Source organism: Marmota monax, unplaced genomic scaffold (assembly GCF_021218885.2).
Source record: "Marmota monax isolate L192 unplaced genomic scaffold, Marmota_monax_Labrador192_F-V1.1 WCK01_AAM20220418_F8-fsc00004, whole genome shotgun sequence".
Classification (NCBI taxonomy): Eukaryota; Metazoa; Chordata; class Mammalia; order Rodentia; family Sciuridae; genus Marmota; species Marmota monax.
Window position 1 is genome coordinate 18,057,072 of NW_026692881.1, and position 26,375 is coordinate 18,083,446.

General features: G+C 38.6%; 1 protein-coding gene across 3 annotated transcripts in view; it reads right to left on the reverse strand.

The window, feature by feature from the left end:
- Armh3 (armadillo like helical domain containing 3) overlaps window positions 1-26,375 on the reverse strand; it is a 188,716-nt gene that overhangs the window by 90,302 nt on the left and 72,039 nt on the right. Inside the window, exons 21-24 of one of the 3 annotated variants that reach the window (XR_009227314.1) lie at window positions 12,032-12,114; window positions 10,981-11,107; window positions 6,459-6,528; window positions 2,930-3,005 (exon numbers count right to left, since the gene is read on the reverse strand). Coding sequence is in view for 2 of the 3 variants with exons in the window: in XM_046450062.2 (XP_046306018.1) it covers window positions 2,930-3,005; window positions 10,981-11,107; window positions 12,032-12,114 (286 nt within the window). In the remaining variant the exon portion in view is untranslated. The remainder of the gene's footprint in view (window positions 1-2,929; window positions 3,006-6,458; window positions 6,529-10,980; window positions 11,108-12,031; window positions 12,115-26,375) is intronic. The other 2 variants (XM_046450062.2, XM_046450063.1) reach the window with 2 other exon arrangements.

Below are 26,375 nucleotides of genomic sequence, written 5' to 3' on the forward strand. Positions count from 1 at the left end.
CAAAATTTTGTAGTTTCCTAAGAGGTTTTATTTTGTTTTGTTTTATTTTGTTTATTGTAGTGGGGACTAAACCCAAAGGTGCTCTCCACTGGGTTACATCCGGCCCTTTTTATTTTACTTTGAGACAGGGTCTCATTAAGTTGCCCAGGCTGCCCTCAAACATATGATCTTTCTGCCCTGGTCTCCTAAATTGCTGGGCATGTGCCCCTGCACCTAGCAATAAGAGCTTTAATATATATAATTTTTACCACCCCTATCCTGTGAAATAGTTGATATCATCATCACTCCTGTTTTACAGGTGATAGAAAGAGGTCCAGAATGGCTGGGGATACAGCTCAGTTGGTAGAGTGCTTGCCTCGCATACACAAGGCCCTGGGTTCAATCCCAGTACCACACACACACACACAAAAAAAAAAAAAAAGGTCCAGAAAAACTAAAACTAAGTAATCTGTTCAAGGTCATATAGTGAATGGTAAAGACAAAAATTAAAACTCTAGTTTTTCTAATTCAAATTTCCATGCTTCTTTCATGATGTGTTCTCTATTTACCTCCATAGTAGCTTTTGCTGTAACTCTAAAAGAAGGAGGTATTATGGTATGGAAGAAAGAGCTCTAGGCTTAGAGTTGGATGGCCTACTATTATCTGTTTTACCACAATTCAAGATCTATAGGCTCAGTTTCCTCAGTGGGAAAAAGTATATTTTAAGAAACATATGACAAGGGCTAGAGTTGTGGCTCAGTGGTAGAGTGCTCACCTAGCATGCACGAGGCACTGGGTTCGATCCTCAGCACCACATAAATGTAAAATAAAGATATACTGTCCACCTAAAACTTATAAAAAGATAGTATATGAAAGGGCAGCACAAAGTCTGGCAATGATAAAAACAGATGTTAGAAAGAAAAAAAGGTAAACTTCTGTGCTTAGTATTTTCCATGATCTAGACTCAGTGTGATAAATTCAAATACATCTTTCCAGTAATCTCTTGAGAAAAGTGATAGGTCTTTTTTTTTCTTTTTTTTGCTACTTTAGGCATATATCCTAATTCATTAGCAACAATGAAAATGATGTGATTATTCTCTGCAGCAAGCTCATCAGAGAAGTTTGAGGAATGAAAATAAAAGTAGAGGCCTGACAGAGTGATGCAAAGCAAAGGAAGAGGTCATGGTTAGAGTGTTTTTCCCCAAGGTTTAGCCTAATTTTATCTCCATTATTCAGAAAAATGAGAGGGCAGCCAGGTGTGGTGATGCACACCTATAATCCCAGCTACTCAGGAGGCTGAGGGAGGAGGATCACAAGTTCAAGATTAGCCTCAGAAACTCAGTGAGACCCTATCTCACAATAAAAAATAAAAACGTCTGGAGATGTACTTTGGTGGGAAAGCGCCCTGGGTTCAATACCCAGTATCCTACCCCACCCTCAACAACAACAACAACAAAAAAGAGAGACCCGGAGCTTTAACCATCAAGCTGTTTGATGGGTCGGTGGAGAGAATAAGGACAGCAGCCAACCCAGAAACCACTGAAAGGAAAACTAGAGATAAAGGAAGCATAGAGGAATGTGATCAAGGAAACAGGCCCCAAATGAAAAGAAGCTGCCAGGAAAGCCTATGTAAATACACAACATAAATTATACTCATATGCACTTCATTCTCTAGCACAGAACTTTGTGCTTCCTTCAAACACCCACATTTGTCATACTTCCCTTGGGGTCACAAAGAAATATTTGGAAGAAGACTGTTTATAGTTCCTGATTCTTACTGAAATTCACATTTATCAAAAGACTTCACCACAGTGTCTAGATTATTTGCTAGATATAGATATGCATTTATTTGTGAGATTTATAAAATTGTGTTTGCTGCAAAATGTCTCTGGGGAAAGGTAAGGAGTCCAACCTTCATTGCAATCTTGTTAGCACATCTCACCCCCTGTTCCCTCAGCCCAGCCCTCCTCACACACAAATTTTACACTTCTCCTTTTATTCTCAGAAGTGCCAAGCACTGTAGTAAATAACTGCAGGGACAGGACATTTTACCTTTAAAAAAAAAAAAAAAGAGAGAGAGAGAGAGAAAGGAAAAATAAATATACAGAAACAAACATCACACCCCCAGCTCTGTCACACATTAGAATCTATAACCAAGTTGTAAATGTGCATTACTATTATGGGAATGTCTGGAAAGGCTTACATCTGGAGCTAAATCAAGTTCCCCATCTGTTGGATTTGCCTCTTTTACTCAACATTAATTTTTTTAATTGTTTGAAAAAATGATTTAATAACTATTGAGAAATGGAAAATCATAGGCACAAAGGGAAGAAGGAAGAAAAGTCAGATTTAGGTCTCATGATAGCAAAAGCACTTTCTCCTCTCCACTTATTGGCAGCTCACTCCTGTGAGTGAAATGCTTCTTCAAGACTATGACCACATCTGACATAATTTCATCCAACATATACAGCACCATGTAACTGCCTTGCTGTTTCATAAGGAATCTAAAATCACTTAGCCCTATGTCCAGACTCCATTTGCTTCTCTTTACCACAAATAGAAACAGCACATATAGTAAAATGTCAAAGTTCTAGATCCCTATGAGTCATCCACTAAAGTCATAAAGAACAGCAGAAGAAATCTTCAGAAAAAAACTTTCAGATGACTTATGCACAGAAAATACTTTGGCAGCTAAGATGCCTGAAAAGGGCTTGCAACCATCTCTTGGTAGAAAATTCACAGAACAGCCAGCACTTCGAGCTGTTTCAATATGATCAAATGAAAACCTCATGTACTCCTGCTTTTCTTGATCAAGTACGACAATTTCTTCCACTCCTACAGACACCAGAGCTTAAAATAGCAGTAGTGTTCAATGCATTCTACTTAGAAAGGTACAATAAACCTCAGGATGAGTCAAGAACTCTGAAAGAAAAAAATTTTCATTTCTTACCTGATATTAACCAATGCATGGGTCACCTTGCTAGCTGCTTCCTTCCATTGGCCTGCATTAGTAGAAAGCCTCAGGACTGTAAAGAAGCAAAGAACACAGATCTGTCAAACCCCTGATATAAAACACAAATATGAGGAATGAAAACAAATCTCAAAATAGCACTATTAGAATAACCAAACAAAGCCTGTGCCAATCTTCTGTTACAAACATCCTCAGCCTAGAGAAAAATATAAGGGCTTATAGAATCCTTTCAGCTATATTTTTTAGAAATTTTTTTCTCTAGCTTCTTATTTTCTATCAAAATACTCTAGCCAATCTGTCTTGGGTTGCACTCCATCTGCCACTCCCTAATAACAGGGTTCCAGTAGTTTTTTGGGGTTTTTTTTGGTGGGGCGGGGGGAGAGGAATGGGGTTAACTGGGGATTGAACTCAGGAAAACTTTAACTCTGAAACTCTGTACTACATCCCCAAAACTTTATTTTTTATTTTGAAACAGGGGTCTCACTAAGTTGCTGAGGGTCTCATTAAATTTCTGAGGGTAGCCTCAAACTTGTGATCCTCTGCCTCCATCTCTCAATTCTCTGGGATAACAGGCATATGCCACTGCGCCCAGCTCCAAAACTTAGTTTTTATTTTCTTTTAAAATATAGTCTGGAGTGATAATTTGAGGGTAAACTGGCTTCCATACTTGTCATTTCTCTAGTGGCGTGGGCTAATTTAGTGGAACTGGCTAAGTTGGTGTTCCCTCCAGCTCCAGGTATAACTTTCCAAACCTAAAGGCACACCCTCAAACAGGGAAAATAAATTTTCCAGATAGAGGGTAGTCATGTTTCAATCAAGGAATAATTTATTTTTGCAAGTCTGACTTAATTGTATGACCCATAAAATGAATCAACAGGAAGATTCTTCCTTACCTGATTAAACTCTCTCTTTTTCCCAAACTCACCCATGGGAGAAAAAAATAACAGAAATACAAAACTAAACACATCCTATGCCAGCTATGCTCTTCAGAGTCACATATTGAAGTATGCAACTTAGAAAAAAGACAAAACAGCTCAAGTGCTCCTTTTAAAACAACAAGCACTTGCTAGGCACTTCAATTATATATTTTAATGAATGACTCACTAAAAAGAAGTAAATATATAAAGAATTTACTACATGCCAGACACTGGACAAAGTTAGATTGTATGCAATATGACAAACAGATAAGGAAACTGAGATTCACAGGAAACAAGTAATTGAGATCCTTCACACAAATTGCAAGTGATAGAGGTAGAATTTGAACCTAGAGGGAATTACTCTAGAACCAGTGTTTATGCAGAGAAATTAGTAGTTAAAAAGCATGATCTCTGGGGCTGAGGTTGTAGCTCAGTGGTAGAGCACTTGCCTAGCATGTGTAAGGCACTGGGTTCGATTCTCAGCACCACATATAAATAAATAAAAAATAAAGGTCCATTGACTATATATATATATATATATATACACACACACACACACACACACACACACTCATATATATGTTCATATATATACACATATACATATGAAGAATTAAGTGAGCTAATACCTATAAAGTTCTTAGATTAGTGACTGCCATAGAGCTCTGAAAATTTTAGATATTGTTGATTTCAATAGACTGCCTCCCAAATGAATGAATGAATAAATCTACCTAAGACTTTCCAAAGGAAGGAAGGAAAAAAAGAGGGCCTAACATTAAGAAATGTGTGATCAAGTAGTAGACACCTATAACCCTTCAACTTGGGAGGCTGAGGCAGGAGGATTAAATTTGAGGCCAGCCTTAGCAATTTAGCAAGACCCTATCTCAAAGTAAAAAATAAAAAGGACTGGGAATGTAACTCAGGGTTTTAAAGTGTTGCTGGGTTCAATCAAAAAGGAGAAAGAAAGAAACGTATGATCAGTTTGCATAGGAATGTCATACTGAATACCATCACCATATGCTCCTGATCCAGGATCCCAAGCAAGAAGAATAGCAGCAGTAGCTCTATCAGAGGGAAGGCCTGGGGCTGTGATCGGTTAATAAAACTCATCTGGCTGTTCTGCATCTGTTCTATCAATGCCTCCATTTTATAAATACATGTAATTTTATAAGAGAAGACAAGATGGAAGCCTTAGTAAAACATTATCAGAGTGCTGCTTTTCTAATTTATAAGGTTGACTGCAAGAAAAATTGGGATAGTTTCAAGTTAGGGTTCTCCATTCCGAATTCAGGTTCCACTTATTGTATATGCAAATTTATTCATGAAATGAACCAAATTGCTTCAACAGGTCAGACATGTCTTTTTCAACTCAAATGTGAAGATTACTTAGATGCATTGATTTTTTTTACTAGATCATAAGTTTTCTGATTATAGGGACCTAAACATATATGGAATTGTAGTACACATCTATAACCTTATATGAACATATATGAACTGAATTGTCCCCTCTTCAATTTTTTTTTTTTAAAGAGAGAGGGAGAGAGAGAAAGAGAGAGAGAGAGAATTTTTTAATATTTATTTTCTAGTTTTCGGTGGACACAACATCTTTGTTTGTATGTGGTGCTGAGGATCGAACCCGGGCCGCACGCATGCCAGGCAAGCGCGTTACCACTTGAGCCACATCCCCAGCCCCCCTCTTCAAATTTTAAGAGGTGTTTAACTTGCCCACAAATTATTTCTCCAAAATATCCTGTCAGCTCTGTTCCTTAGTGGATAGGCAACCATATGACCTCACCATGAAATTCTTTTAGTAATGCCATTAGGTTTTTTTGGGGGGGGTGAGAGTATCAGGGATTGAACTCAGGGGCACTCTACCACTGAGCCACATCCCTAACCCTATTTTGTATTTTATTAGAGACAGGGTCTCACTGAGTTGCTTAGCTCCTCACTAAATTGCTAAGGCTAGTTTTGAACTCGAGATCCTCCTGCCTCAGCCTCCCGAGTCGCTGGGATTACAGGCATGCACCATCGCGCCGAAATGCCATTGGTTTCTATGTTCTCTACTAAATGTAAAAAAGAAAATTATTTTAAAATGCCTTAAATGCCTCGTACTAAAGCAATCATTTGTGTAGTAAATTATGTTATGCAAAAATTACATATTATGTAGCCATTAAAACAGAGACTTAAAAAATAAGTAAGGGAGTTGTGGGGTCAAGCATTGGCTTGGTTAGCATGATTTCAATCTTTGGTACAGCAACAAAAAAAAGGAGGATGAGAAGAAGAAGGTGGAGAAGAAGCAGGAGAAGGAGGAGGAGGTAGAGGGGAGGAGGAGGAGTAGGAAGAGAAGAAGGAGGAGGAAGAGGAGGAGGAGAAGGAGGAGGAAGAGAAGGAGGAAAAGGAGGAAGAAGAGAAAGAGGAGGAGGAAAAGGCAGAGGGAAGAAGAGGCAAGAGAAGGAGGGGAGGAGGAGAAGAAAAAGAGGAAGAGGAGGAGGAAGAAAAAGAAGGGGGAGGAGGGAAGAGGGAAGAGGAAGAGTAGTATTTAAGTTAAAAACACAAAATTTAAAAAATAAAGCCAGCGTGATGGCACATACCTATAATCCCAGCAACTCACAAGGCTAAGGCAGGAGGACTGCAAATTGGAGCTCAGCCTCAGCTGAGACCCTGTCTCAAAATAAAAAATAAAAAGGACAGGGGATGTAGCTTAATGATAAAATGGCCCTGGATTCAATCCCCACTATCAAAAAAACCCACAAAATAATATATTACGATTACAACTATATTAAACTATGTGTGCATGTGAAGCAATATACAACATGAAAATTATTACTTAATAGTACTAGAATCAGTGGTAGAGTGCTCACCTAGCATGCACGAGGCACTAGGTTTGATCCTCAGCACCACATAAAAATAAATAAATAAAATAAAGGTATTGTGTCCACCTACAACTGAAAAAAATTTTTTTTAATAATACCATAAGAACATTAAGCAAGTGCCTTTATCAAAAATATCTCAGTAATGCCAGGCATGGTGGTGCATGCCTGTAATCCCAGCAGCTTAGGAGGCTGAGACAGGAGGACTGCAAGTTCAAAGTCAGCCTCAGCAACAGCAAGGCCCTAAGCAATTCAGTGAGATCCTGTCTCTAATAAAATACAAAATAGGGCTAGGGATGTGGCTAAGTGGTTGAGTGCTCCTGAGTTCAATCCTTGGTATACACCACACACACACACACACACCAAAAAAAAAAAAAAAAAGTCTCAGTAAACTGTGTTCTGCTAGCCATGATGAGATAACAAGACACAATTTACCCTCCTCCCTTAAAACACTGGGCAAAATATATGAAACAATGGTTATCAGACACTGGAAAACAGGCAAAATGGAGCTGTGATACCTGACAGATGGAAAACAAACATGCACCCTATGATTACCCCAACTAATTACATGGAGAAGTTTCCAAGTAGCAGGGAGGAGGAACCTAAACAGAAACCAGAAGTCTTGCCAAATTGAAGACAGAGATCAGCCTTTGGAAAGGACAAGGCATCTAGAAAGTATGGGGCAAAGAGCTGGCAAGGAGGGATTTTGACAGAAAGCTCTAGAGTTCTGTGGACAAGTATACTTATGTCTCTTGCTGAGCCCTAATGTGAACATATGGAAAAGGAAACTACCCAAGGCTGAGGACAAACCATGGGAAAGGAGGGATTGGGGAGCTCATGGCAGGCTCCACCAGCAGGAATGAAAAGACCTACTAATATATGGAGTGTCAATGAGGTAGACTCTGCAAACGGGTACTGCACTAGTAACAGAGTCAAGTTATCCTACATTAAAAGTTGTTCTTGACCTGCCCTTGTCAACCCTTAAAAACAAACCTTGAAAGAATCAAACTGTTTCCACATCACATAAACACATTCCAGAACAATGCCCAACATTAAAGTAACAATAAAATCCAGCATCCGTATCACAAAAATCACAATGTTTATGACCCAAAACAGGAGAAGAATCAAGCAACAGAAAACAGATTTGTGGTGTTAGGGGTTGAGAGTAGGCAGAGGAGTTGACCTCATAAGAGCACAAGGGAAATTTTTGGAATGATGAAACACTTATATTTTATTTTAGTGATAATTACACTACTAAATGCATTTGTTAAAATTTAGAACTGTACGTTAAAAAGGGTGAATTTTATCCCAGTGGCTCAGGTGGCTGAGACAGGAGGATTGTGAGTTCAAAGTCAGCTTCAGCAGCTTAGTGAGACCCTGTGTCTAAATAAAATATGAATAAGGGTTAGGGACGTGACTGAGTGGTTAAGTGCCCTGGGTTCAATCATTGGTACAAATAAAAAAGTGAATTTTATTGTCTATATAAATTATGCTTCAAGAAACTTAACTTAAAAAACCTTTTTTTCTACCACAAGTTTTATCACATTTTAACATGAAATGGGGAGCACTGATAACAAAATATCGATGGTACTTCAATTAGTAATGTTTTTCCCCCAGTGCTGGGGACAAAACCCAGGGGCACCCTACCACTGAACTACATCCTTAACCCTTTTTTATTTTATTTTTTAGGGTGTCAGGGATTGAACTCAGGGGCACTCGACCACTGAGCCACATACCCATCCCTATTTTGTATTTTATTTAGAGACAGGATCTCACTGAGTTGCTTAGGGCCTCGCTAAGTTGCTGAGGCTAGCTTTGAATTCGAGATCCTCCTCTCTCAGCCTCTCAAACTACTGGGACTACAGGCATGCACTGCCATGTTCGGCTATTTTTTTATTTTGAAACAAGATCTCTAAGTTGCCTAGGCTAGCCTCAAACTTGCCATTTCCTGCCTCCTGAGTAGCTCTGATTACAGATGTACATCACTGCACCCAGCGGTTAATGAAAAGTTTTACTTTGCTATTTGTGCTTCCTAATTAAATTTTCATTCCATAGGTAAATGTGGGAATTCATAGATATCGTCTCTATCTTGTTGCTGAAGCTACACAAGGGCTTATCCCATTTGACTGGAAAAATGGCCAAGTTGGGCAGGTACATGAGGCTTTCAAAAAATATCTCTTCCAAACTCACCCTTCCTTTCCTCACTGAAAGACATTTTTATTCATCTACAGATGAATGCCAAAGCCTCTGAAGCAGTTCTTCAACCTTAGAAAATTCTACATTTTCAGAAAACAAGGATTTTGGTAAAGCCAAGCAGATACAAACCACAACAAGGTACACTGAGCACATCTGGCCAATGAGAAGTCAGTTGAAAGGTTCTCAAAGATGACTTCCTATCTCCTAAAAAAAGAGATGTATCTTGACATTACAACCAGAACTTGCTGTTTTGAGGGGAGCTGACTTGATGCTAAAGCTCTTCCTTTGAGAATGAGAGAGCAGAGAAACAGAAAAACCTGGGTTCTTGCAGACATTGCTGAGCAACTGATCATACCATTCTAGAATTCTTTCTTTCTTTTTGTGGTACTGGAGATTAAACCCAGGGGCGCTTAACCACTGAGCCACATACCCAGCCCTTTTTATTTTTTATTTTGAGACAGGGTCTCACTAAGTTGCTTAGGGCCTCACTAAGTTGCTAAGGCTGGCTTTGAACTCGTGATCTTCTTACCTCAGCCTCCTGAATTGCTGGCAGGCATGCGCCACTGTGCCCACCCACCATTCAAGAATTCTTACAGGTATGATAATTTTTGTTCCTTAGAGTTATTATAAGGTATAATAATTCTCCTATTGTTTGAGATAGTTTAAATCAGAATTTTCTGACACTTGAAGTTGAAACCAACCTACTAATAGAAGGTCCTACTCTCATTGTCTAAGACACCAGAGCAAAGGTATACATGGCTCTCTTAAAAGTTCTCTATAGGCTGGGGACATAGCTCAGTTGGTAGAATGCTTGCCTTGCATGCACAAGGCCCTGGGTTCAATCCTCCAAAAAAAAAAAAAAAAAAAAAAAATTCCTCTACTACTCCTCTAAAAGCTAAAGTCTATTATAGAAAAAAATCCTCTCAAGACAACTCATCTTTTCCGCTGTTTGCTTCTATTCTTTCTCTTGGTACTTGTTCTAAATCCTCTCTACTTTTCTCATTATACAGAAGTTCCAAGGCTGGAGTTTTTACAAATATTCTCATCATGAGGGATGAAGCAAACTAATACATAGTGACAGAAAAGAGATCCATGGCTGCCAAGGGATGGGACACAGCAGGTACTGGTGGGGAAAGGAACATTAGAGAAGGAACACAAGGAAGCAAGGACACAAGGAAGGCAATGAATGAACATAATGAATAAAATAATAAATGAAATAATGAACATAATGAATATGTTCATTATCTCAATCACTATGATAATTTCACACATATCAAAATTTATCAAAATATGTATATTTTAAATGTGCAACATTTATTATATATGTTATACATCAATAAAGCTAGTGTCAGGATTTTTAAAATAAGATAGTTTTACTGAGTGGCTTTCTGTTTTTGTACAGTCTATAAATATCTTTCCTTACCTTTCACACTCCAGTTAGGATTCACTAGGCCTTTTTCCCAAATTTGCAGATACATTACCTTATACTCACTGTGGCTGTAAATTTTTAGCGAGCCAATTACTAAAAGCTTTACAAAAAAAAATGATATTTATCCAATGCCCACTCTTTCTTTAAGTAATACTAAAAATAAAAATACAAAGGTACAGTAAGATTCCTTAAAACTCTGTACTTTCTCAAAGGTATTATCAGTGGTATGCAAATCGCCATCTCTTATTGGTTTGCAATATACAATATTCCTCTGGAATCCAAGCTCTTCTATTTGCTGGTATCAAATCCCACCCACTCTTTAACCCCCATTTCACCTGCATTTGCTGAATCCAAGACCCTCTTTATTCTCCCTTTCATAAACATCAACAAAATGCTGATAACCAGCTCTGCACTGAGATGAAATCTGAGTTCCTAAAGGCAAAATGGCCCACGTGTAGTTTCCTATTGCCTAAGAAGAGGAAACCACTGTACTTCTATGCTGACCAAAGACATCAACCCACTGGAGTGCGATCTTTTATAATATTTCCCTTTTATTCGCCAAAAAACAGACAGGGGATGGAGAAAGCAGAGCAAACAAAACAGAAAAATATAGCTTACCCATGGAGTAGAGGTTGTCAAAGCTCTGGTGCATGCGGATAATCTCATAGTAAAGTTCATCATAGCTGCTGGGGGTTGGTAGGAATGTGTCGCCATATGTGATAAACATATTAAATAAGTTCACAATCTAAAAAAGAAGCAATAGCCCATATAGAGGCATCAGGCTATGAAGATCAGAAAGGTATTATCAGTGGTATGCAAATCACCATCTCTTACTGGCTTGCAAGAGCTGACAGTCAAATTTTCAGGGACTGTGTAAACTGGTTGTAAAACATAGCAATTTATATTAAGAATTCATTCATATAAATGTACAATTAAATAAATTATATTAAAATAAATAAATAATATAAACTTATCACTTCCTAATTATTTTCTTTTACTACGACCTATGATCTTGAGATTAATTTACATCTCTTATAATCTGAGTGGTGAGAATACCATATAATGGTGTGCTACAGTACATATCTTCTCAACTCTGTATGACTCTAATGTCATGTAGATAGCTTGAAATTGGCCATGGTGGGTACAATTCTACAATGGAAATTAGCTTAGTCTACAGATCAGGACTTTTCCCCCATAAATGTTGAATATCCATAAACAAATAGAGATAGTCAAAAGACATAATGGTATTCTTGTACCCAAAATAACCAACCAACAGGCATTTGTAATGTCCCTCAGAAACCCAGCACAGGCGTGACAGAAACACTCATCTGGCTGGGATACCTCTAAATGCTTTGTTATTTACCAATGTAGAGACTATAGTAGTGAAGTAAAGTCTCTCAGTTGGAATCAGGCTCACTATTCATACACAGAAATCTGACCTACCCCATAGCTGCCAGGCAATATACTCTCATGAAGGAAAAAAGAGTTCTATGTTTGTCAAATACATAGGTACGAGTAGGGACACTAGTCTATAGAGATTCTGATCCACAAGGAAAATATATCCAAATTCTCGCTACAGCTCAGTCCCCAGACTACCAACTCCTGTTTCAAATCAGCCCATTTCTGACTTAGAATATGGCTTTCAAAAAAGAAATTTTGTATTACTCACCATAAGGGCTAATGTAAAAATGTTGTGTTTGGCCAAAAGTACAGTTTCATTTGACATAAGGAACTTCAGCAAATTTATCAAGGCTTTAAGGGGGGGAAAAAAAAGATATCAACAAACTATGCAAACCATGATCAATAAAGTTAAATGAAAGCACAGTAGATCTATAGATGTCCCTGTTGTTAGCATGAGTAAGCCTTAACCACCACGGTGTTTTGTTTTGATTAACAAGTAATAATTATATATATTTATGGGGTACAGTGTGCTATTTCAACTCACAAAGACAGTGTGTACCAATCAGAGTAACCGGCATTTCTATCTCCTTATTATTTATTTCTTTGAAGCTTTAGAGCTCCTTTCTTCTAATACTTAATAAGTTATTTTAATCACTCCATTGTGCCACCGAACACTGGAACTTATTCCTTCCATTTGTCTTTGGTACTCTTTATACAATGACCCTCTGTCTCTCCCACATCCACTTCTCAACTTCTAGTAACTGCTACTCCACATTTGGATTGACTTTTTAAAACTTTTGTATATCCGAGAGAAGATGTAGTATTTGTCTTTCTGTGCCTGGCTTATTTCATTCAACTGTCCTCCAGTTCCATCCATTTTGCTGCAAATGACAGGACTTCATTCTTTTTAAGGCTTAATAATAAGTCCATTGTGTATATATAACACATTTTAAAAATCCATTCAACTGGTAATGGGCACTTAGGTTGATTCCATATTTTGACTACTGTGAATAATGCTGCAATAACATGAGAGTACTTTGGGGTTTTTTGGTGCCAGAGATTAAACTCAGGGGCACTCAACCCCTGAGCCATATCCCCAGCCCTATTTTGTATTTTGTTTAGAGATAGGGTCTCACTGAGTTGCTTAGCGCCTCACCATTGCTGAGGCTGGCTTTGAACTCGAGATTCTCCTGTCTCAGCCTCCCAAGCTGCTGGGATTACAGGCATGTGCCACTGCACCTGGCTACAGGTTATCTTTTTGATAATGACAATTTAATTTCCATTGGACATATACCCAGAAGTAAGACAGTTGGTAGATCTATTTTCAGTTTGTTTGTTTTTTGTTTTTTTTTGTAGTTGTAAATGGACAGAATGCCTTCGTTTATTTTTTATGTGGTGCTGAGGATCGAACTCAGTGCCTCACACATGCTAGGCAAGCGCTCTGCCACTGAGCCACAGCCCCAACCCCTATTTTCAGTTTTTTGAGGAACTCTCATATGATCTTCCATAATGGCTATACTAATTTACATTACCCCACAGTGTATACTAATTTACATTATCCCACCCCTCTTGTCCACATCCTCCCACCATTTGTTATTTTTTTCCTTTTGATAGAAGTTATTCTAATTGGAATGAGATATCTCATGTGATTTTTGATTTGCATTTCTCTGATGGCTAATGTAACTGCGAATTTTTCATATATTTGTTGATCATTTGTATTTCTTCTTTTGTGAAATGTCTATTCAAATCATTTGCCCTTTGTTTTTTGATGCTAGGAACTGAACCCAGGGCCTGGTGTATTCATGTTCTACCACTGAATTACACCCTTCGTCCCCTGTGCATTTTTTAACTGAATTACTTTGTTGTTATTAAAGTTTTCGTTTGTTTCATTTTGTTGTTAGTTCCTTACCAATTCTGAATATCAATCCTTGTCAAATGAATAGTTTGCAAATATTTTCTCCCATTTTGTAGGCTATCTCTTAATCAACTGATCATTTCCTTCTTAGTTTAACATAATCCCATCTGTCCATTATGTTTTTGTTGCTTATGATTTGGGGGTCTATTATCTCAAGTCTTTTAAAGAGCAGATTAAGGACTGGGGGTATAGCTCAGCAAAAAGACTATTTGACTAGCATTTGCAAAGCCTGAGGCTTAATCCCTAGCAACAACCAAAAAATAGATAAGGTTGGTATATGTAAGGTAAGCACTAACCTCCCCAGGCACACATCTGCTTATCTGCTCATATAAAGTTTTAAAGAACCTACTTCGTTTCACCATTTCTTAAGTAGCAATTAAACTCAGAAATCTGACTATAAAACTGACATCTCAGTGTTCCAAATTTACTCCCACACAGTGATTTCTTCAATTTACAGGTAAAAATGAGGGTCCTCTTCCACCTCAAGCTGCTAAGCATCTAATGTTAAAAAGCTTTAGTCATATTATCTGTTTCAAACATCATTGCTATCCATTCTAACTGGTCACCATATATGGCAGCAATACTTAGAACTTCCACTCTAAGTGGTAAGGTAGCTAATGAAGAAAAAAAAAAGTACTTAAGTGTTAAGCTATTCAAATAGAAGTGAAGCTTGCTCTGTCTCTTTTGACAGTGAAAATATTGACTGAAAATATTTCCTCTGCCTTGCAACCCTTAATGAGGGGAAGGGATTGCTAAAACTGAGTAATCTCAGTAAAGAAAGTGACTTCAAGTCCCTAGGTTAACAGTACAGTTTTAAAGACATTTTTGCAAACAAGTGCTAAACATAAAGCAAATTCTCAGTGCCTTACACTCATTCACCTAGGACATCTGTCCATGGAATGAATCCTGCTTCTGAACCTATCTTGACTAATGCTCCTGTACATATTCCCCTTCTTGATAGGAAACTATTCAGAACGGGGTCAGCAACTTCAAGCATTCTGTGGTCTGTTTTCTTGTCCTCATACCTCCCTCCTTCCGCATATGCAAAAAAAACAAAAAAAACAAAAGAAAGTTGATCTCTCCTTTTCTAAAACCATATCTATTTCTTTGCCAGCAAAAAATTCCATTCTCCCATGCTGCCTGAGCTTTGTTTTAAGTTAACTACTCTTAGAGATGTGTGCTTTGATTTGGAACAGCAGGGAAGGATCAGTAGGAGTAAGACTCCATAGACATTGCTGCCCATCATACAACAATTTTCTCCCCTAGTTATCTAACAGCACAGGTATAATAAACAAACAGCAGGCTGGCCAGTTATGGTGGCACATGCCTGTAATCCTACCTACTCAGGAGGCTAAGGCAGGAAGATCACAAAATTGAGGCAGCCTGGACAACTTAGCAAAACACTGTCTTAATATAAAATTTTAAAACAAAGGACTGGGGATACAGCTCAGAGATACAGTGATTGTCTAACATATGCAAGGCCCTGAGTTCAATCCCCAGTACTAAAAACAAAGGAGAGAAAAAATATATATATATCAGGCAAGGAAAGTACAAGAGTCTGGTTGTACCTACCTTCTGTTTCTAAAGCCTAAATTTTCCCCTCAAATGAAATAGGACATACTAGAATTGAAGAAGGCAGGCATCCTCCTTTATGAACTTTTTACCCCTGCCCTGATGTAAGTTCTCTATGATTTTATGATCAGGCAAATGACAGACAGTTGCCTTTTTTTTTTTTTTCTTTTCAGTCCTGGGGATTGAACCCAAGGCCTCAAGCATGCTAGGCAGACACTCTTGACACTGAGCTACAGCCCCAGTTGGCATTTTTATGGTATCTGTTAACAAGTGATCTGTTGGATGAACTGCAAAAAAGAAAAAAGAAAGAAAGGGGGAAAAAGGCTCCACAGGAATCCATTCTGGTTCACACATAGCTTGCTTAGCCTGGAGCAGGGAAATGAAGATAGACAGTTAAGAATCCACATAAAAATGACTATCCCTAGCTCAAATATCTCTCCTGATGAAGATCACCTTGCTGAGTGAGTTAGGGGCTACTTACTTCACCCCCTTAACCCAACGTTCTGACAAACTCTCTGAATCAGACTCAATAAACTCACAGGCACAGAGAAAGGGCTGGGTAGCACACATGGCTTTTGTCCTCAGCACGCACACAGAACAAAGATGCAGGCTCAGCAGTAGATATGTGGTAAGTAAGGGGCAGGAAACCTGGAGAAAAGGAAAGGGAAGTAATGATTTATTACTCCTCTGCTTGCCTACTGCTAGTCTTGATCTCTGGGATTCAGAATCAGGGATGACAAAGTGATAAATATGAGGAGGAGAAGAGAGCAATTTTGGCACAGGTCAAGTGGCAACCTGTGTCCCAATGGCCAGAGACATCAGCAGAGTCAAACAGTCTTGAGGAGGATCCAGCATTGTGATCCTCTAAGAGTCAATACTGTGGGACCTGTATTCTGTGCCTGATAACTCAGGCCAGACACCACTACCCCTAAAAGCCACCTGGAAATAGTAATGCTCTAGAGGGATTTCAACAGGAAGCTAAAATCACACACAACACACAACACACACACAAAATTATCTTCAAGAGAGAATGCCCCCCCCAAATATTCTACAAAACAGTGCTTTTCTCTTTCATTTTCCCTCCCCCTCCCCTCCCCCTCCCCCTCTCCCTCCCCCTCCCCCTCTCTCTCTCTTCCCACTCTGACCTGATGATACAACAGAAGTTCTAATTCTGTGAAGCTCTGACAGCTGAGTATGGATTTTTAGAATTAGACCTTAGAGGTCATTCAATCCAATTTCCTCATTTTTGGATAAGAAAACCCCATACCTCATTACACTCTACCTCATCCTTGCTAGTGACTAAGCTGGGATTAAAAATTGGCTTCTTGTTTATAGTATTCTCTCTACCCTTTCCATTAAGAATAAATAAACACATTGGGGATATGGCTCGCCTGGCATGCGTGAGGCACTGAGTTCGATCCTCAGCACCACATAAAAATAAATAACAATATTGTATCCACCTAAAAAAAAAAACTAAAAAATATTTTTAAAAAAGAATAAATAAACAAGGTTACCAGATCAAGTTGAATATTAAAGGGGCAAAAACAGCTTATTATAAATGGTGTGCTTCAGGTTATTATCATGTTCTTGGTTCCTCTTTTCTGCTTATTAAAGCACAGGTGTTTATTACCTTCCTACTACTGTCAACACTGGAGGACACCTAGTAGCTTAGCTCAGCAGGAGCCACTTCAGCAGGCCCTCTCATTCTTATCTTATGAGCCCTGTCTCATCTGTACATCTCCCCTCTCACACATCTCTTTCCCCTTCTTTGTCTATCTTTTGTTTAAGCACATAATTACCAACTAAAACTAGTCTTAATTTGCAAACTCAGGGTTGCCATCTTCAAACTTATATGATGCACCAAGAATGTGATTGGATATGGGCTTTACAGGGAGCCTGATTCCCTCTTTTTTATGCAAAATCAGAAACAAAAGAAAAACAAAATGCATTTCAGCAATTCCTAACCAGGTTTATTCATAAGCTATTATACAGAGCTTTGCACAAGGCTTAGACAGCAGGTCAAAGAAGAACATGCCCTCGTGTCAGGGACAGTTTCAAGGACAGCAGAGAACTGACACTCAGGCTCTCAGTGGTGCCAACACACAAGCAACACAAAACTCATGCTGGGTTTGCTCCTAGCTCACCCTCCTCCACACAGACACATTTTTATAAAACTGCCCTTGATCAGTTTGTCCACTTAATGCCATGTGGGCACATGACCAGCCAAACTGTTCCAAGGATAGTCACAGAAGTAGCAGTACACAGAGGCAAGAGTTAAGATAACTATAAAAGATAAGGTGTTAGTTGTATAAACATAGTATTGTTAGTCAAATGTCTGTAAGAATTTGCTATCAAGTACAGTACATGTTGTAGCCATTATGAAGATATGAGGTACAAGATGTACTTTCATTCTCTCTCTTAACCCTTTGTTTATCATGTTTCTCACTATTAAGTAATAGTTGTTTTAAAAAATCAGGAGGCTAGGGATATAGCTCAGTGGTAGGACTTGCCTAGCAAGTACAAGGCTCTGGGTTCAATCTCCAAAATGCATAAAATAAATAAATCAAAGGAAGCAGTAGCTAAGGGGGTGAAACCTCTTCTCCACCAAAGGCCTGACTCTTTTCAAAGGAGGACTTTATGTTACAGGAACTCAATACTGGGTAAACAATTTGGTTCAATGGGTGAGCAATGGGTGATAACTCCTCAAAAAAGAATGGCATAACTTATGGAAAACATTCTTTTGGATAAGAATGAGCTTATTGAATCTCATTATGGATAAGATCATCCAGGGCTGGGGTTGTGGCTCAGTGGTAGTGTGCTCGCCTAGCATGCATGAGGCACTGGGTTCGATCCTCAGCACCACGTAAAAATAAATAAAATAAAGTCCAACAAAAACTAAAAAAAAAAAGATAAGATCATCCAAGCTCTAAGAGACAATGTCCATAGGCCCCATATTCCATAGCCTCGGGAGTGGACTGCCTCCAAATACCAATGCCAGACAGATCAATCCTATAGGAATGCATTATTTCCTCCCAGAGCAACAACCAGGGTTAATAACTTCCAGAAGTCCACAAAGAATATCTCAAACCTTCTTCCTTTCTACTGTCTTCTACTGCCTACTTTAAAGAGAGACACTTAAAATCACTTGCTTTAGGGCTCCATAAACTCACAGGCACAGAGTGCTTATACCTAGCATGTGTGAGGCACTGGGTTTGATCCTTAGCACCACATAAAAATGAAACAAATTAAATAATGTACAACTACAAAAAAAAATCACCTGCTTTAAAGTGCATTCATCTCTTCAAAGTAAGAAATATGGTTATAAATGATAAGAAAGGTAACATTTATTAGGTACCTCCTGGGAGCTGGACATTATATAAAGCACTTGAAGTACACTATTGTCACTGAACCTTCTAACTATCTGATGAAGTAGATACTATCATTCCCATTTTAAAGATGAGCAAACTGGAATTCAGAAAGGTTAAATAAGAGTCTAACAGCTTGGGGAGTAGAGGCAGGAGGATGGCGAGTTCAAAGTCAGACTCAGCAACTTAGCAAGGCCCTAAGCAATGTAATCAGCCTCTGTCTTTAAATAAAATATAAAAAAGGGTTGAGTATGTGGCTCAGTGGGTTAGGCGCCCCTGGGTTCAATCCCTGGTACCAAATAAAGAAAGAAAGGCTGGTGCTAAATCACATTAAAGGCAACACACTGAGGTTGACTTCTTCTACTGAGGTCTGTGAAATTGTACTGGTTCCACTTAAACTTCAATTAATTTTTTTTGTTGTTGTTGTTGTTGGGAAAGGGTGAGTTAGCTATCTAGGGCCAATACTTACTTTGCTATCACAAAACCATCATTTGTTCAGAATTCCACCAATCAGTCCCTTGCATATAAAAGTGGCCAAGGGAAAAATCCTATGAGCTCTGCATCCATCTCTTCCCTAAGTGTCTCAGGATTTCACTCCACTGGTCTGCAATACTTTAACCTGCACACTCTCAAAATACATGAAGTAGAATGCAAGGACTCAGACAGACATTCTGTATACCTGTATTTATAACAGCATTATTCACCATAGCCAAAAATAACCTAAGTGTCCATCAATAGATGAATGGATAAACAAAATAGGGTATTTATATTATATATAACAGAATATTATTCAGCCTTTAAAAAGTAAGGAAATTCTGACAATAAGCTACAATATGGATGAATCTTAAAGATATGATGAGTAAAATAAGCCAGTCTCAAGAGGATGAATATCGTACGGGTCCACTTATAAGAAGTATTGAGAATAGTTAAATTCATAGAGACAGAGAGTAGAATGGTGTTACCAGGGGGTAGGGGAAGAAAACAATGGAGCATTAGTATTTAGTGGATAGAGTTTCAGTTTGGGATGATGAAAAAGTCCTGAAAATAGAAGTTGGTAGTGTTGCACAACAATGTAAATGTATTAAATGTCACTGAATTGTATGGTTAAATGCAGCTACACTGGAAATTTTTATAGTATTTTTATTTTGGTAATTTTTTTTTAAAGTCAATGTTTTGCTTTCTAACAACACTATCTTAAGTCCCACAAAAATTTTAACCCAACTTTATATAACCTCTGTATATTGGCTAGCTGATACATCATGGTTCACTGTACTGAGGATAAGTCCAAACAAAGTACTTCCTTATTGATAATATATTCAATCAAAGAGAGCCCATGGACTCTTGGGCAAGAATGAAACTCAAATGAACCCTGGCAAGGCAATATTATTAGTATTCAGAATAATAATCCAAGCTCACAATCAAAGATAACAATGTTCTAAATACCAATGATACCCTATAAAATCCTCCAGATTGACTCCTTTTTGTTTTTAATATTTTTTTAAATGTTGATGAACCTTTATTTTATTAATTTATTTATATGCAGTGCTGAGAATGGAACCCAGCGCCTCACAAATGCTAGGCAAGCACTCTACCACTGAGCCACAACCCCAGCCTGGGATTGACTCTTAATCCTTGCTGTTCTCATCTACTGAATGAGGTCCCATATAATTGACTCCAAATATTCTTATCCTGAACTGAGTGAAAAATAGAGAAGATTTTGCAGTAAAATATTTCAATTATTATATTAGCCATTAAATATGATAAAGTTGTAGGAAGGAAGTGTTTCATAAGTACTCATTTTGTATTTGTTCTAATTATTTACACATGATAGTAGAATGCATTTTGACACATAAATGGAGTATAACTTCTCATTCTTCTGTACATGGTATAGAGTTACACTGGTCATGTAATCACATATGCATATAGGGTAATAATGTCCAATTCATTCTATTATCTTTCCTACCCCCATACCCTCTCCCCTCCCTTTACTCCCCTCTGTCTAACCCAAATTACCTCAATTCTTCCCTAGTCACCCCCATTGTAATTTTGCATCTGCATATCAGAGAAAACATTCAACCTTTGGTTTTTTGGGATTGGCTTATTTTGCTTAGCATGATATTCTCCAGCTCCACTCATTTACTGGCAAATGCCATAATTTCATTCTTCTTTAAGACTGAGTAATATTCCATTATGTATATGTACCACATTTTCTTCATCCATTCATCTGTTGAAAGTCACCTAGGTTGGTTCCATAGTTTAGCTATTGTGAATTGAGCTGCTATAAACATTGATGTGGCTGCATCACTATAGTTCATATACACTCATTTCTTCATGGAAAGTCTTCTCTACCAGGCCCTATGAAATCTTAGTTTCTGAATTTTTTGTCAAGTACTGCAAAGTGACTACAACTGCTGCCTATTTTGACTCTGTTCTAGAGGCAATTATAATCCCAGTGAGGCTGAGGCAGAAGGATTGCCAAGTTTAAGGCCAAACTCAGCAACTTAGCAAGGCCTTAAGCAACTGAGAAAGACTCTGTCTCAAAATAAAAAATCAAAAGGTATGGGGACGTGGCTCAGTGGTTAAGCACCCCTGGGTTCAATCCCTAGTACCAAAATAAAAAGAAAGAAATAGTATGACAGCATTGTGTAGAAATTCAGACTTTTCTGCAAGCAAATGCAAGTGGTATAAAGGATATCGTATGTAGTGTCTAGGTTCTGGGAAGCTGAGCCAGGACAAAGTACCTTGATGGTTCCTTAAGTCCCAAGTGAATCCCCAGAAGCAGTCAATCTAATTTTCAAATAGAAAGAATTCAAGCTGGGTACAATGGAGCATGCCTGTAGTCTCAGCTACCCTACAGCTGAAGCAGAAGGATCACTTACGCTCAGAAATTCAAGACCACCTAGGCAACACAGTGAAGCCCCATCTCAAAACAAAAGAAACAAAAGAGTTCATTCAGTATCATCAGCCTCAGGAGTCCTGCCACCTTATACAGGCTCCCCTCATCCCACAAAGAATCTTGTTTGTTGAGCTGTTCCTAGCATTAAGATATCCTACAAAATAAGGAATTCCCCCATTTTTTTCTATCCTGCTTTGAATTGAGGAGGAGGGAAAGAAGGTAGCAACAAAGTGTGTTACCATGTAGGAGTAGAATGAATAATGGATATGGGAACTTCTCCAGGACTAAACACGTACCCTCCACCTCGAGGTAAACCAGGTGCAGGGAGGAACAAGCCAACCACAGGAAGATGCAATTAAGTGGTAACTCAGGTGCCTGCCTCAGAGAGCAGAGGGGAGGTGCCTGCCTCAGAGAGCAGAGGGGAGGCTTAATTACAAAATCAAATGAATTATATTTAAATAAAATTAAAAACAGGAAGGAGGGGCTGGGCTGGGGCTCAGTGGTAGTGCACTTGCCTGGTTTGAGTGAGGCACTGGGTTTGATTCTCAGCACCATGTATAAATAAATAAAAATAAAGGTCTATGAACAACTAAAACAATGTTTAAAAAAAAAAAAAAAACAGGAAGGAGGCAGAAAGGTCAAAGAGATCTGTTTGTTTAAGTAGTTTTTATATACTGTGATGAGAAAGAGAAAGCAAATGCAAGACTCAGCCAGATCCTATTTTGTGGCCTAGCATGAAGCTGGAATGAGGTGCCACAGAACCCAAATCAAAACCTGCTCATTAGGGGAGATGGATAATTTTACAGTGACTGATAGAAGAGAAGTATTAGCATCTCACTTGCATAGGAGAGAGAAGTCAAGGAACTCAAAGGACAAGCTGGAAATAGTACAAGTATATTAAGGTAATGCCACCAAAACCCCAGAGGCACTATAAATTCCAGCCAATTCCAGAATCTCCGGACAAAACCATCAATTACCCAGGGACAATGCCAGCAATCAGCAGCTTATAGTCAACCAGCAGAGTGGTACAGAAAGGACTCAGAAGCCAATACCTGCCAGGAGAATCATTTAAAAATACACTATGTGGCTTCTCAGAATACAAACATCTTTCTGGTTGCAAACCTAAGCACCTCACTTACACAGAAGCCAATGAATCAAACAAGAAAATGAAATGGCTTTGGTTATATATTCTGAGCTTCTCTAGGTGAACAGAGCAGACAAGTCAGTATGTCAACAGTCTACACTGACTAATGGTCTCATACCCCTCTAAATGAACCAAAAAAAAAAAAAAAATAGAATAAATCCTTTCTTTGAGTAGAAGGCAGGTTATTCCCTTACCATTTTCCTTGCTGTTGATGTGTTTCTACTAAAAGAAAAGTTAATGTTCTCAATCATTTCCCTTTCCCCATTTACTTAAGGACAAAATGATCCTCTTTTTTTTATTACCCATCCTTTTCTTTAGCATGAAAATGAGCTTTTACATGAAAATTCTCAGATCTATAGTTTGGAAATATAGGATCCTTGTGCTGCTGTCTGTAACTAAACATGCTCAGCAGTCACTGCCTTCTTCTAAGGCCCTATACCACCTGCTTATTTTTTTCAACATTGTCCAAATGAGTAAAAGCCAATCACTTCCCTTTCCTCACCTTCTGATGCCGGGTATTAAACTCAGGGCACTCTACCTATATACTACACCCCCAACCCTTTTTATTTTTTATTTTAAGGCAGGGTCTCACTAAAGTAAGCCTAGGCCAGTCTCAAACTTGCAATCCTCCTGCCTAGAATTCTGAGTCACCAGGATTGCAGGTGTGCCCCACAGGACCCAGGCAAAAATCACCCTTTAAGAAATCTAATGGTCGTTGGGCAAGGTGGTACATACCTGTAATCCCAGCAGCTTGGGAGGCTGGGCAGGATGATCATGAGTTCAAAGCCAGCCTCAGCAATTTAGCACTTAGCGAGACCCTGTCTCAAAACAACACGGAAGGGCTAGGGCTTTAGCTCAGTGGCAGAGTGCTTGCCTTGCACATGTGAGGCACTGGGTTTGACCTTCAGCACCATATAAAAATTAACAAATAAAATAAAGGCATGCTGTCCATGTACAACTACCAAACAAACAAACAAAAAAAACGAAAAGGGCTGGGAGCTGGGCACCATGGCAATGCCCATAATCCCAGTGGCTCAGGAGGCTGAGATAGGAGGATTGCAAGTTCAAAGCCAGCCTCAGCAACAGAGAGAGGCTAAGCAACTCAGTGAGACCCTGTCTCTAAATAAAAATACAAAATAGGGCTAGGGATGTGGCTCAGTGATCGAGTGCCCCTGAGTTCAATCCCCTGTACCAAAAAAAAAAAAAAGGGCAGGGGGCTGGGGATGTGGCTCAGTGATAAAGCATCCCTGGATTCAATCAACAGAAAAAAAGAAATCTAGTGATCAATGTGACCATGTCTACATCAACCATATGAACTGAGAACTTTACTTTCTGTCAAACTGAAAAAAGACCAATAACAAACCTGTTTGTTCACTAGAGACTCAGGGAAGGATGATACCGTCTCAAACCAAACTATTTGTCCCTAGTATAGGCAAAGCAAAGAAAGCATGGCTACTCCTTCCCTCACCCCTTTTACCTGACAAGAGGCTGATGGGCCTATGAAAGTTGACACTTCTATGGAAAGGAAGTGACTTCATGTGCAGAGAAAACAACAAAGAGCAATTTTTCACTTTTAGGAGCTTTTATGTGGGAATCTTCTTCTCCCTCTAAAGGCTAAAGCTGTTTGAGATTCTTATCTTTTGCCTCTGCCAGGTTTCTGAGAGAATGAAAGAGTTAGAATAGTATAAATTTTGGATTTGCCAAATGCAGTGATCTGAAGGGGAAAAAACTTCGTGGCATTCTTTTTCAGTCTTTGGGCTTTCTATACTGCCATACAAAATCTTTCATAACTAAATTACAGAAAAGCTCCTATAATAGAACATTCTAACTTTCAGAAGAATTGATTAACCACAGCAGAAAACAGTCTTTGTTTTTCTGCACATAGAAGCTAACTAATCTTAATCTTATTAATGTAATCTTAATCAAATTCATCAAGCCTAATCTATATCTTGTAACATACTTCCCTAAATCAGAAAATTTAGGGAATAAGAAATAATAATTTGAAAAGCAATTTTAAAAACAAGATAGTAACAGCAGCTGCCAAAATTCCTTTTCCCATCTACCCTATCCAGCATTTTACTGCTCTGTTCTTTCCCACCTAGATATCCTTTTCTAAACTAAAAGAAGCAATATTGTGGTTATATAAGATATTACCCTTGGAGAAAGCTGGGTGAAGGGTATATGAAACTCTATTACTATTTTTGTCTACTACTATTTTTGCAACTTCCTGTTAAGTCTATAATTACATCAAAATTAAAAGTTTAAAAAAAGAAACTAAACTAGCTGGGTGCGGTGGTGCACGCCTGTAATCCCAGTGAATGGCTGAGGCAGGAAGATCACAAGTTTAAGACCAGCTGGGCAATTTAGTGAGATCTGTCTCAAAATTTTTTTAAAAAGCAGGAGTGGAGGGGCTGTGGATTTGGCTCAGTGATAGAACATCCCTGAGTTCAATCCACAGTGCCACAAGAACAAAGTAAAAAAGAAACTAAACTAAAAAAAATAGATAATCAAAGGATAGTTTCTCAAAATGAAGAGGGGCTGCCAAATTGACAAAGCTACACCTATACAAGAATTGCCAGATAAATTCATGGCTCAAGTCAGCCTTTCTCTTGAAAAATTTCAATCCTATATAATGCTTGCAGTATAACAAGCTTCCAATGAAAGGCTCTCAATTCCCAGTCTCGAAGTGTACCTAACCATGAAGACACAGGCTTCTGCCAGTGATGGGAGAGCCAGCTGGATCCAGAAAGCTGTGACACTCTCTGGATTTTCCATTTTTCCCAGTAGGTTTCTAAAAGGTCAAACCATGTACAATTCCTCTATTTTTCACAAAGCTGAGAATGCTTTGGATGCTATTCTGCACAGTGAAGCTGAACAGATTGTTTTGAGGGCTTTGGGGACCTTTCTTCCGGCAGGGAGGCAAATGTTGCCTAGTGATCTGCATCTGAGCAGAGGAGTCAAAAACTCTAAGTGCTAATCATGACTGTTGAGTGTCTGGGTTCATGATCCTCAGCAAGTCATTTAACCCTTCTATATCTCTACTCCCCCAACAAACAGGTAAAAATAATGACTTACCACTTAGGGATATGACAGAGTGAAAGAACGACTGTGATCCACAGATAAATGTCAAGTAAAAAATGTCAGTATAAATCCACTTTTAAATCAAACCATGTGCTGGGCATGATGGTGCATGCCTATAATCCCAGCACTCAAGGTTTAGAGGAGGATCTCAAATTCAAGGTCAGCATCAGCAACTTAGTGAAACTCTATCTTGAAATAGAAGTTTTTAAAAAAGCACTAGAGATGTAGTTTAGTGGCAGAGTACCCCTGGGTTCACTCCCCACTAACCGCCCCTCCCACATAGATACATGAACACACACAAATCAATCCATGTTTTCAAGCCTTGAAAGTCATACTATTTAAATGCAGGCTGCCTCTCCAATATCCCTTCTGCCTCTAGTGGAAGTAAAATAATATAAACCCATGAGGCTCTGTTCAAGTAGTTCCCTTTCCAACAGTTACAGGCTTCTCTAAATATTCTGCTCATTCTTTGGCTAATGGCTTAGAACTCATCAAAGTTTCCATTTTTACTTGGTTGAAAGCAATCCCATGAATCTGTGGATAAATTTATAAAGTGACAAAGAAAAAACGGATTATGTACCCCTCCCTTTCACAACAACTCAAATAAAACTAAGTTTGATGATTCGTCCTATCAAAAGT